Source organism: Saccostrea cucullata, unplaced genomic scaffold (assembly GCF_032062105.1).
Source record: "Saccostrea cucullata isolate Sc308-1 unplaced genomic scaffold, CSIRO_AGI_Scuc_v1 ctg8724, whole genome shotgun sequence".
NCBI classification, from domain to species: Eukaryota; Metazoa; Mollusca; class Bivalvia; order Ostreida; family Ostreidae; genus Saccostrea; species Saccostrea cuccullata.
Genome location: NW_026926462.1, coordinates 1 through 16,562, shown reverse-complemented (window position 1 = coordinate 16,562; position 16,562 = coordinate 1). Strand labels below are relative to the sequence as shown.

The 16,562-nt window shown below is 35.7% G+C and overlaps 1 protein-coding gene across 1 annotated transcript; it reads left to right on the top strand.

The window, feature by feature from the left end:
• Positions 1–1,639: 1,639 nt before the first annotated feature.
• LOC134271738 (uncharacterized) lies at positions 1,640–14,016 on the top strand (the record flags this gene model as incomplete). The annotated part of the gene is made up of 6 exons (XM_062753954.1): positions 1,640–1,798; positions 6,103–6,288; positions 7,120–7,259; positions 11,134–11,214; positions 12,516–12,617; positions 13,842–14,016. Coding segments are annotated over exons 1-6 (784 nt in total), but the record flags the coding sequence as incomplete, so codon positions are not given.
• Positions 14,017–16,562: the final 2,546 nt, after the last annotated feature.

Below are 16,562 nucleotides of genomic sequence, written 5' to 3'. Positions count from 1 at the left end.
AAATTAGAGTGTTGCGTTTTCATTGACGGTGAGTATATATGGAAAACAGCTTTCCGCTTCAATATCTTGTTAAACATTTAAAACATCCTGTTTTAATTATAATATTCTATTATATGAATGTTAAATATAAACGCGCGACGACTTCAAACTGTCATATCAAATAACCGACCGCCTCCTTACTTTCGTTATTTTCAAATTTTGCTTTGTCAATCTCTATAAAAAAAATAATATAATGTAACAGGAAAGGAGAAAATGCATGGCTGGACCGGGAATCGAACCCGGGACCCCTGTATCACTAGTCAGGTGCTCTACCGATTGAGCTATCCAGGCCGATATTCACGGCCCTAACCATTACATTCCTCCCTCCTTATACTTTGGCCCTCCAAAGATTGACCCAGGCTCATTTTTTTTCATGGTCAATTCCGGGGCATGGCACGGCACCAAATCTGTAACAGGTAAGGAGAATATGCATGGCTGGACCGGGAATCGAACCCGGGCCCCCTGTATCACTAGTCAGGTGCTCTACCGATTGAGCTATCCAGGCCGATATCCACGGCCCTAACCATTACAATAACAAAACACAGGCGCTTGTTTCATACAGTAAGCTTAGATTTCTACTTCATTACGTCAATCCATAGAATTATATTTACAGAATGAAACGATAAATCTTTTTTATTATGCATTTTTATGTGAATATACCTGCATCCCCACTGAGAGGCCGATATACGACCAAAACCGAAAGGGCTATTAATCTTCTTCTTCTTCAAATTTTCATTTTGGTTTAATTTTCGTTGTTTTTGTGGTGTGTACTCAAATTGAGTGTCAATACAACAGCTTTAGTATATATTTGTATATGGATGAAATATTGCTATGAATGTTTAAAAAACGGGAAGACTTCGCTTCCACACTGTTATTTCAAATAACCGACCATCCTTACTTTCGTTATTTTCAAATTTTGCTTTGTCATATCTTATGAAAAAATAATATAACAAAAGTAGGATTACCTTTCGATTGGCCGTCAATCCATAGAAATTATTTTTTCACAGAAATAAAATGTATTTACAAAGCATCCTTAAAAGCAAATCTTCAAAACGCACTTTCTAGGAAGGGATAATTTATATGAATATATGTTTATTTGATTAGATTTTTCATGGCTTACAGCTCGATAACAGCAGAGACATAAATCAAATTCGAAACCAAAAAAGTATCAAGGGCTGAAAATCTTCTTCTTCTTCAATTGCAGGGGGCTATAAAAAAATTAACTTCAGTTGTTTTCAAAATGGTGTGTACTCAAATGGAAATTTATTGTGTCAATTCAACAGCTATGTGAGTATATATTTATATATGGATGTAAACATTGCTGACTCAACCAGGAAACACTCGGCCTAAATGATCTTTCAATAATGAAGTTCATAATCATGCATATATATTATAGCGAGCGTCGCGAAGCGAGCTCAATAGACTAACGTGTAAGAACAGATGAAATTCGGAAATCCCAGAGTATTTTTGATGGTCACAACTGCGCTCGCCCCAACGGTCACACCGTGAACCATATTATAGAGGTATGTTTTTTTTTTCAAATTTCGAAAATTTCCCGCCAACGAAAATGAAAGTAGCTCTTCAGCAAAAGAAGGGAAATTTCAAACATGTGACTGATATGAGGAAAATGAGAAGCGAGACGAAGGAAATGTTGGTAAAATGACAGATTCTGGGAAAACAAAAGACTTGTATACGATAAGGGATGTCACGCATGATTTCATCGTCACGGTCCATGGACGCGGACAGGTTCTCCTCATAGGTAAACAATTATACGATGTAGAACTTCAGTGGCGGATCAAGGAATTTCGTAAAGGGAGGGCGCAGTAGAAGGCAGGGGTGTAGTGGTAGGGATGCATTGAATGACCCAGTGAGTCTCCTCCTAGGTAATTAATTATATGAAGTAGAACTCACATCATCGTCATTCCTTTTGGTTCCTGGTGGAGCTTATCTTCTCAAGAACTCGCATCAGTTAGCTTATAATGCTTTTGTACAACTGTAACAGTCCAGTCCAATACACAAAATCATGTAATAAAATCAATTTCTGTAAGGCACGGTAAAATCGGATTATGTTTCATGAGAGATTATACTCCACACATCAAATACATATGGTTGATTGCTTTATCCGTGCATGCAAAGTCATGGCCTATTGTTTGTACTCTATATCCCGTAACATATATTTTTGTAGCATTAAGGCATTTAAAAATATAGGGAACATTATTTATGACAAGTTTTAGGATAATAATGGAAAATTGTTTTTCTGTTTGTCCTATGGCAGAACATAAACAAAATTTTCCCTCACTCATTATTTCATACTCACCACAATGACCACGTGATACAAGTACCATTGGGTGCATATGTATGTCTTTCACGTCATAGCTTTCCTGAAATCACCGCTTTATTTGTCTACCAAATGATTTTGAAACAATATTACAGAATAAAATACATTTGAAAAATGGAAATAACTTACGACCAAATTAATTTTTTGTATAGCAAACCTTTTTGAGATTATATATATTATATGATTTTTATCCTAATTAAAAAATAATCCATAATGATTTAGTTTGAAAATGGCAAAACTCAACCACAATTAAATTTCTAGCAAATCACCTGTTTTTTGAAGAATACAGAATAAAATAAACTTTACAAATATACACACCATGTTGACATTAAGAACTCTATGGATTGTTTTACGCGATGGCTTTAACTTTTCTATTGTTAAATTCCCTTACTTATGCAGCAATATACCTTCGTCACCTGCATATGGAGTATATATATCTCCGTTGATTCGTTACGCAAGAGTGTGCTCTACGTATGAACAATTTCTTAAACGAGGTAAATTATTGACAAACAAGTTGATGAAACAGGAATATCAACTGTCTCGTTTAAAGTCATCATTTCGTAAGTTCTATGGTTGATACAATGACCTTGTCAGCAAATAAAATTTTTCACTGAGTCAAATGCTGACTGACGTTTTTCATACCAATAGTCAGTCTATTATTTATACACTGAATTGACGACACACACATACACAGTGTATCTAACATTTAATATGCAGGAAATTCAGAAACAGGAAGAAATTTATAAAAACCTTCTGTAAAAGGAAATGTTTAACAATGTTTAATATCTACAAGTTAGAATTGACTTTAATCACACAAACATTGAAATAATTGTTTCCTTATGTTATGAAAAAGGTTACAGCTTATAAAGTCATATTAGTAGAGGTTCTTGCAGGTATGAATACCAAATAATTAAGATTATGAAGGAAATATCACTTTATTGCAATAACCAAAGCATGTTCAGTAAACCTAATTAGTTTGTTCTTAACTATAACATTTGATATCATTAATATAGTAACTGTTCAAGCAAAGATAAAATTGAGTGTCTAAATCCTAAATAATCTTTATTTTACATTTAATGTTTTGCTCGCCGATCAAACTCTAAGGTCAAGTTAAAAATATTTATAGCTATCAGTCAGGGGCATCATGGAATCAAGTTATTTTTCATAATAACTTGTTTAGGTTACCTTACTTATATATGACTATACAAAGAAATAACTCATTTGAGTTAATTGAATGCCTATCAATTTCTCTAAAAAACATCAATATGTTGAGTTTTCTTCTGATTAAAGATGATGCAAGGCTGAGAAAGTTGTAAATATATGTACTTCTTTTAAAAAACTCAACAGACTTAATTTCTCCTGAGCAGATTGGATGATATTAAATAAAATCATGATTTTTTGAAAGGAAAAATCATTTGGTTTTAGGAACATTTCAGAATTACACATTTTCCGCAATTTTGCCAACACTGCGACTAATTTTCCTATAATCATTGGACATTACCGTACAATCTGTAAGTCTTATATTTTTTGTGCAAAGCTGTATATTGTTGTGCAAGAGTTCTAAAGTGAGGTTGTTGAAATAAGTTATTATTTGTGGAATTTTAGTGTCCTAGATTGTAAAATAAACTTTTCCTGTCATAAACCATCTAACCAGTACTTGATAACCCAAGGTCATGAATAAAGCTATTCAGAGCCTGTAGGTTTACACTAATAGTAGTAAAGTATCAATAACAGGAATAAGTTACTGAAGAAAAGCATAATCAGGGGAAGATAACCCAAAATGTACACATTTAATAACTTAAACAAATCATTTGAAAATAACTTGTTTCCATGATGCCCTTGACTGGCTATGGAATGGTCTTGTCACAATGAATGCCCATATTGACAAATGAAAGCCCTAGCACCAAATGTTCAAAAGTAATGTGTAATATTTTTTGCAAAATTGAGTAAAATTCCAAGGTCAAGGTCAAGAGGTCAAATCTTGTGGTACCCAAAGAAAGGTCTTGTCACAAGGAAGACACCTGTGAAATATGAAAGCCATAGCTCAACTCACTCAAAAGTGTTGAGCAAGGTTAAAATTTTTGTAGACAAACAGGCAGACGGACAGGGGAAAAAACCATATACCCCTGAATGTTCAATTACGGGGGGCATAAAAAGTGTTTTAGACTTTCATCTCACTTTGATATATCCATGGTATTCGAGGTAATTTGTTGTTTGAGAATGAGATACTTGAGTGTAACTGTTGTACAGAATGTTTTTGATTTTAGCAAATAATTTAATTTTAGTTGTAACAGGTCATTTGATTTGAAAAAAGATTTAATCCATTTCGTATAACATGAGTTGCCTTTGACCATACATGTTAACCTATTGTGATAAAAAATAGGGAGATTCAGACCTCAAAAGCGGTAGCATTGCTCGCGGGTTGTAAACGCTTGGATTATCAATATATTTCGTGTAATATACATGTATATAGCCTTAAATGAAACCTACAATAATTAATCTTAAATATCAACTGCAAAGATTGCAGTGATCTTTGCTGATATAGCCTAGAGGCAATAATTCTGAATGTTTGACCATGATGACACAATGAGTTATGTCAAAAAAGTATTACATCGCTGGACATTACTTTTAAAATACACTAAATTTGAAGACTTTTTTTGGAGGAAAAAATGTCTCATATTGTCTACACTTCAATTAAATTACAACATTTATAAGGAATGAAGCTTATTTCAGCTTATGTTATATGATATAACATAACTAGGGGTAGTTTACGCTTTTTATAAACCGAGAAGCGTTTTATGTTTGATCCTTTATTGAGAACTATATTACGCTTTTTTATAAACCGCGAAGTATAAACTACCCCAAGTTAGTTTATATCGTATAACATAAGTTCAAATAAGCTTCATTCTTCAATAATTGAACTGACATAGACAAAATACTAAATGTAGTACCGGTAGTTGTCACAGCTAATTGATTGTGTGTTGTTTTACTTCCCATCCAATACTAAATGTAGTCGTTGTCACAGCTAACTGATTGTGTTTTGTTTTGCTTCCCATTCAGTACTAAATGTAGTCGTTGTCACAGCTACAATGTAATTGATTGGGTGTTGTTTTACTTCCCATCCAATACTAAATGTAGTCGTTGTCACAGCTAATTGATTGTTGTTTTACTTCCCATTAAGGAGTTTGGACTTATCTGGAGACATTACACTCGTCCGGCTTATTCAAGGTGAAATGCTGTGAATTTGACCAATGTATAGTGAATAGGACTGAAGCAGTACATAAGCAGTGGTGGATCCAGAAATCTTAAAGAGGGGGGCCCGACCAGTTAGGGGTCAGAGTAGGGGTCCTCAACCACACAAAAAAACACTGATTTATCCATTTTTTTGTATTTTTTGGACACAAAAGAAAAGGGGGAGGGGGTGCTGGCTCCCTCCTTAATCCGCCAGTGCATAAGTGGTCTTTATAATAATATCCTTCCAATGTCTACTGTGAATCATTGAAGGTTGTTGAATGTCTATAGTGATGCAGTGAAGGCACTTAATGAAGGAACAATCACTATTTTTATTTTTAGCACTTTAGGTTTGACCCTGCACAGTCTAATATTTCAGAATCTAGTGTCATATTTACCCCTGGCTTACTCAATGGGGCCTCACAATAAAACCAGGGAAATATTACAAAGCTGTTAATTTGTAAAATTAAGAAACTGACTTTGTTTAATTCCAGGTCTTGGTGTAGATGGTAACATCCGGGCGGTTTCCACTGATAACAGCAGTTCTGATGGGATCTGTGTCTCCCTGTTACAGCTCACCCTCACTGAGAATGGGGGCATGGTACTGGCCCCAGCCAACCTTGACCTCAGCTGTACTATAAATAGCGAGGACCTCACGGGGGAAATCAACCTCATAAGTGGTGAGTAGACTGTATGATCAGCAGTGGGGACCTCATAGGGGGGATTAATCTCACAAGTGTTGTTTTTATTGTATGATTAACAATGGGGACCTCATAGGGAGAATTAATCTCATAAGTGGTGAGTAGACTGTATGATTAACAGTGGGGGTCTCACGGGGGAAATCAACCTCATAAGTGATGATTTTATTGTATGATCATCAGTGGGGACCTCATAGGGGGAATTAATCTCATAAGTGGTGAGTAGACTGTATTATTAACAGTGGGGGACCTCATACAGGGAATTAATCTCATAAGTGGTGAGTGGACTGTTTGATTAACAGTTGGAACCTCATAGGGGGAATTAATCCTCATTAAACAAGTAGACTGTATGATTACCTAATTTGTAATCATGATAAGTATTTTTTATCAATAATTTTTGACATCAAACCCTAACTCGTGTGAGCTCAGTGATATGTTGTAAAAGAGAACTTATTTTTAGGTTCCGTAACTCATGTGAGCTCAGTGATATGTTGTAAAAGAGAACTTATTTTTAGGTGTCCCTATACTCAGGGGAGCCCATAGGATATATCAGGGATATATAGCCGTAAAACCCCCTTTAGGGATCACAGTCAAAGTTTCACCCCCACCTAAACCAAAGAGAGAGGGGTGATAATAAGTTGGTATTTTTAGGTTTCCTACATAACTCTTGTGAGAGGGGGAGATAATATGGTTAAGTTTATTTTTCACCTAAACTCAAAGAGAGCTTGGTGATATGTTGAAGTTTATTTTTAGGTGTCTGTTACTCGTGTGAGCTCAGTGATATAGATGTTGTAAAAGAGAAGTTTATTTTAGGTGTCCCTATAGAGATAGCAGACAGGACCCTTAGGATATATCAGGGAGGTGTCCCAAGCCGAAAATTACCCCCTACCCCAGGGATCACAGTCAAGTCCTCACCCCCACCTAAACCAAAGAGAGAAGGGGAGATAATACTGGTAAGTTATACATCTCACCTAAACCAAAGAGAGAAGGGGAGATAATACTGGTAAGTTATACATATCACCTAAACCCAAGAGAGAAGGGGAGATAATACTGGTAAGTTATACATCTCACCTAAACCAAAGAGAGAAGGGGGGATAATACTGGTAAGTTATACATCTCACCTAAACCAAAGAGAGAAGGGGAGATAATACTGGTAAGTTATACATCTCACCTAAACCAAAGAGAGAAGGGGAGATAATACTGGTAAGTTATACATCTCACCTAAACCAAAGAGAGAAGGGGAGATAATACTGGTAAGTTATACATCTCACCTAAACCAAAGAGAGAAGGGGAGATAATACTGGTAAGTTATACATCTCACCTAAACCAAAGAGAGAAGGGGAGATAATACTGGTAAGTTATACATCTCACCTAAACCAAAGAGAGAAGGGGAGATAATACTGGTAAGTTATACATCTCACCTAAACCAAAGAGAGAAGGGGAGATAATACTGGTAAGTTATACATCTCACCTAAACCAAAGAGAGAAGGGGAGATAATACTGGTAAGTTATACATCTCACCTAAACCCAAGAGAGAAGGGGAGATAATACTGGTAAGTTATACATCTCACCTAAACCAAAGAGAGAAAGGGGAGATAATACCAAGTTATACATCTCACCTAAACCAAAGAGAGAAGGGGAGATATATGTGAAGTTATACATCTCACCTAAACCAAAGAGAGAAGGGGAGATAATACTGGTAAGTTATACATCTTATCACCTAAACCAAAGAGAGAAGGGGAGATAATACTGGTAAGTTATACATCTCACCTAAACCAAAGAGAGAAGGGGAGATAATACTGCTAAGTTATACATCTCACCTAAACCAAAGAGAGAAGGGGAGATAATACTGGTAAGTTATACATCTCACCTAAACCAAAGAGAGAAGGGGAGACACATGTAAGTATATATCAATACTGGTAAGTTATACATCTCACCTTAACCAAAGTGATAAGGTGAGTTATTACTGGTAAGTTATACATCTCACCTTAACCAAAGAGAGAAGGGGAGATAATACTGGTAAGTTATACATCTCACCTAAACCAAAGAGAGAAGGGGAGATAATACTGGTAAGTTATACATCTCACCTAAACCAAATGAGAAGGGGAAGATAATACTGCTGAGTTATACATCTCCTCGCCTAAACCAAAGAGAGAAGGGGAGATAATACTGGTAAGTTATATATCTCACCTAAACCAAAGAGAGAAGGGATGATAATACTGGTAAGTTATACATCTCACCTAAACCAAAGAGAGAAGGGGCATATCCCCTGGTAAGTTATACATACCTAAACCAAAGAGAGAAAAATAGGGTTTATACATCTCACCTAAACCAACAGAGAAGGGGGATAATACTGGTAAGTTATACATCTCACCTAAACCAAAGAGAGAAGGGGAGATAATACTGGTAAGTTATACATCTCACCTAAACCATAGAGAGAAGGGGGAATAATACTGGTAAGTTCATCTCACCTAAACCAAAGAGAGAGGGGAGAATGACAATACTGGTAAGTTATACATCTTAAACCAAAGAGAGAGGGGGGATATATACTGGAAAAATTATTGACATCTCACCTAAACCAAAGAGAGAAGGGGAGATAATACTGCTAAGTTATACATCTCACCTAAACCATAGAGAGAAGGGGAGATAATACTGGTAAGTTATACATCTCACCTAAACCAAAGAGAGAGGGGAATAAAGTACTACATAGAAGTTATACATCTCACCTAAACCAAAGAGAGAAGGGGGAATAATACTGGTAAGTTATACATCTCACCTAAACCAAAGAGAGAAGGGGAGATAATACTGGTAAGTTATACATCTCACCTATACCCAAGAGAGAAGGGGAGATAATACTGGTAAGTTATACATCTCACCTAAACCAAAGAGAGAAGGGGAAAATCTTTAAAATTATACATCTCACCTAAACCAAGAGAGAAGGGGAGATAATACATCTCACCTAAACCAAAGAGAGAAGGGGGGGTAATACTGGTAAGTTATACATCTCACCTAAACCCAAGAGAGAAGGGGAGATAATACTGGTAAGTTATACATCACATCTAAACCAGAGAGAGAAGGGATGATAATACTGGTAAGTTATACATCTCACCTAAACCAAAGAGAGAAGAGGAGATAATTCTGGTAAGTTATACATCTCACCTAAACCAAAGAGAGAAGGGAAGATAATACTGGTAAGTTATAAAGTGAGCTTCAACTAAATGATCATCTAACTTAGAATGTCTATATATGAATTATCATCTAACATAGAATGTCTATATTTGAATTATCATTTAATATAGACCTTGAGTACACCCTCTCTCATGTCCTGGACGCACATTATACGGAGTATTTCATAAGTTATTAAACCAACAGATTTGACAGACTATGTATAGTGATAGCCGAAGGCTCAAGTGAGCTTTTCTGATCACATTTTGTCCGTCGTCCGTCTGTTTCTACATATCCGAAATATATACTTTTCACAAAACTTCTTTGAAAACCACTGGGCCAAGCTTGAAGACTTGGTACAAAGCATCCTTGGGTGAAGAGGAATTTAAATTGTTAAAATGAAGGGACATATCCCCTCGCAAGGGGAGATAATCAAGAAAAGACAAAAATTGGGTTGGGTCATTAAAAAATCTTCTTCTCAAGAACCACTGGGCCAGTTAAGCTGAAACTTATGTGGACATAAACCTGAGACATTTTAAATTGTTCAAATCATGACCCCCGAAGTTAGACGGGGCCACAATGGGGAAAATGTTTTACATAGAAATATATAGGAAAAATCTTTGAAAATCTTCTTCTCAAGAAACTGGACCAGAAAAGCTCAAACTTATGTGTTTCCTGGGAAAGTGTAAATTATTGTAAAATCATGACCCCTGGGAGTAGGGCGGGGCCACAATGGGGAATAACATAGAAATATATATGGAAAAATCTTTGAAAATTTTCTTAAGAACCACTGGACCAAAAAAGCTGAAAATGTGGAAGCATCCTGGGGCCGTAGGGTAGACCCTGAAATTGTTCAAATCATGACCCCCGAGGGTAGGGCGGGGCCACAATGGGGAATCAATGTTTTACATAGAAATATATAGGAAAAATCTTTGAAAATCTTTTTCTCAAGAACCACTGGACCAAAAAAGCTGAAACTTACGTGGAAGCATCCTGGGGTTGAGTAGATTCTAAATTGTACAAATCATGACCCCCGGGGGTAGGGCGGGGCCACAACAGGGAATCAATGTTTAACATAGAAATATTTAGGAAAAATCTTTAAAAATCTTCTTCTCAAGAACCACTGGGCCAGAAAAGCTGAAACTTATGTGGAAGCATCCTGGGGTAGTGTTTAAGATTCTAAATTGTTCAAACCATGACCCCTTAGGTAAGAGTGGGGCCACAATGGGGAATCAATGTTTTACATAGAAATATATAGAAAAAATCTGAAATTCAAAGCTGAAACTTATAAATTGGATGCATACTGGGGTAGTGTAGATTTCAAATTGTTTAAATTATGATAAGTTGGAAGGGTGGGGTCATGATATGTATTTCCAGGGGGAAATCTGGTAAAGAACAGAATGGCCAATGCTTCTCAGGTGAGCTAGTGGCCCATGGGCCTCTTGTTTGACATAAACCAGAGACATGCTTGCTAACTTTTTCAATGTCTCAGTTTTTGGAAGATGTAAAGGTTTTATTTGCGGGAGGAAAACATGTTTGATTGATGAGAAATTCAAACTGTTCAATCAGTGTTTAATGTGTTTTGTGGAAAATTATGAAATGAAGATACCTCATTAAACCATAACCTACAATAATATGGATTTTTTATTGTTTTTTCTTAAGGAGGAGGAAAAAGAAAAGGAAAAGACACCAGTGCCATTCATAGACCCTGAACTTCTGATCAACATCAAATCAACAGACAAGGTGAGAGTATTAGAATTATAGACCCTGAACTTCTGATCAACATCAAATCAACAGAGAAGGTGAGAGTATTAGAATTATAGACCGTGAACTTCTGATTAACATCAAATCAACAGAGAAGGTGAGAGTATTATAATTATATATAGACCCTGAACTTCTGATCAACATCAAATCAACACATAAGGTGAGAGTATTACAATTATAGACCCTGAACTCCTGATCAACATCAAATCAACAGAGAAGGTGAGAGTATTATAATTATATATAGACCCTGAACTTCTGATCAACATCAAATCAACACACAAAGTTAGAGTATTAGAATTATAGACCCTGAACTCCTGATCAACATCAAATCAACAGAGAAGGTTAGCGTATTAGAATTATAGACCTGAACTTCTGATCAACATCAAATCAACACACAAGGTTAGAGTATTAGAATTATAGACCCTGAACTTCTTATCAACATCAAATCAACAGACAAGGTCAGAGTATTAGAATTATAGACCCTGAACTCCTGATCAACATTAAATCAACAGACAAAGTGAGAGTATAAGAATTATAGACCCTAAACTTGTGATCAACATCAAAACAACATACAAGGTGAGAGTATTAGAATTATAGACTCTGAATTTGTGATCAACATTAAATCAACATACAAGGTGAGAGTATTAGAACTATGGATCCTGAACTTCTGATCAACATTAAATCAACAGACAAGGTGAGAGTATTAGAATTATAGAACGTGAACTTCTGATCAACATTAAATTAACACACAAGGTTAGCGTATTAGATTTATAGAACGTGAACTTCTGATCAACATCAAATCAACAGTCAAGGTTAAAGTATTAGAATTATAGACCCTGAACTCCTAATCTACATCAACGTGAACTCCTGATCAACATCAAATCAACACAGAAGGTGAGCGTATTATAATTATAGACTCTGCACTTCTGATCAACATCAATTCAACAGAGAAGGTGAGAGTATTATAATTATAGACCCTGAACTTTTGATCAACATCAAATCTTTGTTTACATTTTTATAATTCTAAATTAGGCAGATATTGATAAGATTTACTACTGTAAGCCTGTATAGTATAGAATGTTATCCTTGATTTTGTAGATAATAATCCTATCCCTGAGTTTTGTGATGATGTTTCTAAATTCTAACTGTTTGATTTCTAGCTGGCAGACCTGGCCACTAGCTTTATAATTTATTGTTATATCCTGTTATTATTGATTTCGTAGTTGTTAATCCTACCCCCGAGTTTTGTTTTGATGTTTCTAACTTGTCTGATTTTCTAGCTGGCAGACCTGGCCGCGAGCTTCCTGACCAAACAGATCAACCAGTATACAGACACCAAACTGTCGTCAGCAATCACCGACCAAATCTTCTCCTTCCTACAGGTTTGTCTTATGTCCTCTATGTACTGTAGACATACTTTTTTTCCACGAGGCCAAAAATTTGTGGAATCTCTATTTCTGTTTAAACCGTAAGAAAAAATACATGGATTTATCAGTCTCCCACTTTATTCCTAACACATATATATCAGGTTCAATGGGAAAAAATTTCAACAGAAAATTTGTGACTGCATACATAGTGTATATTAATACCACTCAGAAAAAAGTGCTTTTACATTTTGTATAATACTGAACTGTCAAATACAGAAGTATTACTGAATAGTATAACAAGAATACAGCAAACACTTGCAGTGAAGATATTTTCATTCCACGTAGTTTTCAAACTTATTAACAAATCATTGTACAATACAGATTATGTAACGAATTAAAGTTTTCTTCCTTGTTGGTTATAAGCATTTTACTGTACACTTGTACTGGTCAGATTTACTGCTCATATGTCTGTGTGTGTTAGCTTTACCATGTTAACTGGTAGTACATGTACTTAATTTTTATCTCTTCTGGTCAGAAATCACAAGAGCTTATGCAATACATGTACTAAGATGTCTGTCATCTGTAAACAATTTCCTCCTATAGTGTAGGTTAAATTTCTGTGAAATGTCATGGTACACATTAAAGTACTCTATACTCTCAGTATAAGGCTACATAAAATTGAAATTCTGGTTCTCACACTAGCGCGCATCTGTTTTGAGGTAACTGCATTACTAATTTTATTGTATTTTTGATAAAATAAAAAGTTGGTATTTACCAATTCGTAAAAAAAGTTCTGTCTTCATTACTTCATAGTTTAGTACTCAAACATCACTTCTGGTAGCCATTTGCAAAGAGATTTTGGCTACTTCGTTTGAAAATACATTGGAAGACATAACCTGCGATGTTCACATGCTGATAAGCAATGGATAAAGCTAAGCTTTCGATCAGACATGAAAAGTATATCTGTGAATAAAATAATAATCTTTATCTTAAAGAAAATTAGAAAATAAAAATTAAAAATCCCTCCTTCATCTAATTTATTGCCAATAAAATGATAAATAAAATGCCTCCCTCTTGCATCTGTTTTGGAGAAAATTGGCCTGAGAACCAGAGAATAAAATTTATATATCCTAACAAGTAGAGCTACAGTCTTGTAGAGACTTCTTGTTTAATATAAATTGGTCAAACATACTGATGTTTGTTGTTACTGTTTTGAAGTGTTGGACTCTTTTGACACAGGAGGTAGCGGGATACCAGCGCGCCGTGATCGTGGCGTACATCACCGAGATATCTCAGAGTCTCGAGGAGATGCCCGAGTCTGAACGAGATCGACCGCTTCACAAACCATCTGTCAGACTGCTAGTGGAACTACTCAGACAAATCATGGTAAGATATACTGCTTCACAAACCATCTGTCAGACTGCTAGTGGAACTACTCAGACAAATCATGGTAAGATATACTGCTACACAAACCGTCCGTCAGACTGCTAGTGGAGCTACTCAGGCAAATCATGGTAAGATATACTGCTTCACAAACCATCCGTCAGACTGCTAGTGGAACTACTCAGGCAAATCATGGTAAGATATACTGCTACACAAACCATCCGTCAGACTGCTAGTGGAACTACTCAGGCAAATCATGGTAAGATATACTGCTACACAAACCATCCGTCAGACTGCTAGTGGAGCTACTCAGGCAAATCATGGTAAGATATACTGCTACACAAACCATCCGTCAGACTGCTAGTGGAACTACTCAGACAAATCATGGTCAGATATACTGCTACACAAACCATCCGTCAGACTACTAGTGGAACTACTCAGACAAATCATGGTAAGATATACTGCTACACAAACCATCCGTCAGACTGCTAGTGGAACTACTCAGACAAATCATGGTAAGATATACTGCTTCACAAACCATCCGTCAGACTGCTAGTGGAACTACTCAGACAAATCATGGTAAGTGTCCTAATCTCAGTCATACAAGGGCCATCAAAAGAACATGTGCTTTAGCGATTTTTGGGGGAAAATAACATTGAAATAGAACAAAGGAGAATTTCCTGTCATTTAATCATTGAAAATAAAACATATTTATGCCCCCGTAAACAAAGTTTCGGGGGCATATAGTTTTTGTCGTGTCCGTCTGTCTGTCTCTCTGTCTCTCTGTCTCTGTCTGTCTCTCTGTTTGTCCGCAAAAACTTTAACCTTGCCTATAACTTTTGATTAAGTGGAGCTATGACATTCATATTTCACATGTTTATTCCTTGTGACAAGACCTTTTTTGGGGTACCACCAAATTTGACCTTTTGACCCACTTTTACACAAAAAATTTGAACTTTTACTTTGACCATATCTTTTGATTAGTATACATCAGGACATTAATACTTGACATATGTATTGTTTGCGGAAAGACCTTTCATTTGATACCAACAACCTTGACCTCTTGACCTTGACATTAGATATTTTTGTACTAATGAAAAAACTTTAACCTTGGCTAAAACTTTTGAACAGAAAGTGCTATGGCATAAATACTTCACATATATAATCCTTGTGAAAAGACGCTTCATAAGATACCAAGAACCTTGACCCTTTGACCTTGACCTTGGAGTTTGACCTACTTTAAAAAACAACCTTGATCATAATTTTTGAAGGGTTAGGACTAGGGCTTTTATACTTCACATATGGATTCCTTGTGACAAGACCTTTTTTGGGGTACCACCAAATTTGACCTTTTGACCTTGACCTTTTAGTTTGACCCACTTTTACACAAAAATTTTGAAGATTTACTTTGGCCATATCTTTTGAACAGTATACACCAGAACATTAATACTTGACATATATATTGTTTGTGGAAAGACCTTTCATTTGATACCAACAACCATGACCTCTTGACCTTGGAGATTTTTGTACTTATCAAAAAAGTTTTACTTTGCCTATTACTTTTAAACAGAAAGTTCTAGGCTAACATACTTAACATATATAATCCTTGTGAAAAGACGCTTCATAGGGTACCAAGAACCTTGACCCTTTGACCTTGACCTTGGAGTTTGACCTACTCTAAAAAGACAACCTTCACCATAATTTTTAAAGGGATAAGACTAGGACTTTCATACTTCACATATGTATTCCTTGTGACTAGACCTTTCATTTTATACCAAGAAAATTTACCCTTTGACCTTGACCTTTGATTTTTATCCACTTTTACACAAAAAATCCAAACTTTTACTTTGACCCAAGTTTTTAAATGGTAGATACTAGCAATTTCATATTTTAAAAATCAGTTCTTATTGGCAAGACCTTTCATTTGAAATCAACAATTTTGACCTTTTGACCTTGACCTTGGAGATTTTTGTACTTTCGAAAAACTTTAACCTTGGTCATAACTTTTTAACAGTAATGGCTAGGGCTTTCATATTTCAAATGTGTAATTCATGTGACTAGACCTTTCATTGGATATCAAGAACCTTTGACCTTGGAGTTTTACCTTCTTTTTAAAACTTTAACCTAGCTTGATCATAACTTTTGAACGGTGAGGGCGAGCGCTTTTATACTTCCCATATGTAATCTGTGAGACAAGGCCTTTCTTTAGAAACCAACAACCTTTACCCTTTGACCTTGACCCCAGAGTCTGTCCTACTTTAAAAATGTTAACCATGGTCATAACCCTTGAATAGGTGATGCTAGTGTTTTATATTTCACATTTGTATTTCTTGTGAAAAAGGCCTTACTTTAGGTACCAACATATTTGATCTGCATTTGAGAAAGCTTAACCTTCGCTATGTTGCCATACGGGGGCATCAGTGTTTCATAAACACATCTTGTTTGCATTTATTCCTACCTCATTACCTATTACTCTGTGTTTTAAGGAATAAACAACAAGTAGATCTACTTATTGTTTTTTTATATCAATTTCCCATGTTTTCACATTTTTATGCTAACAGTTTGTCAAAATGTATG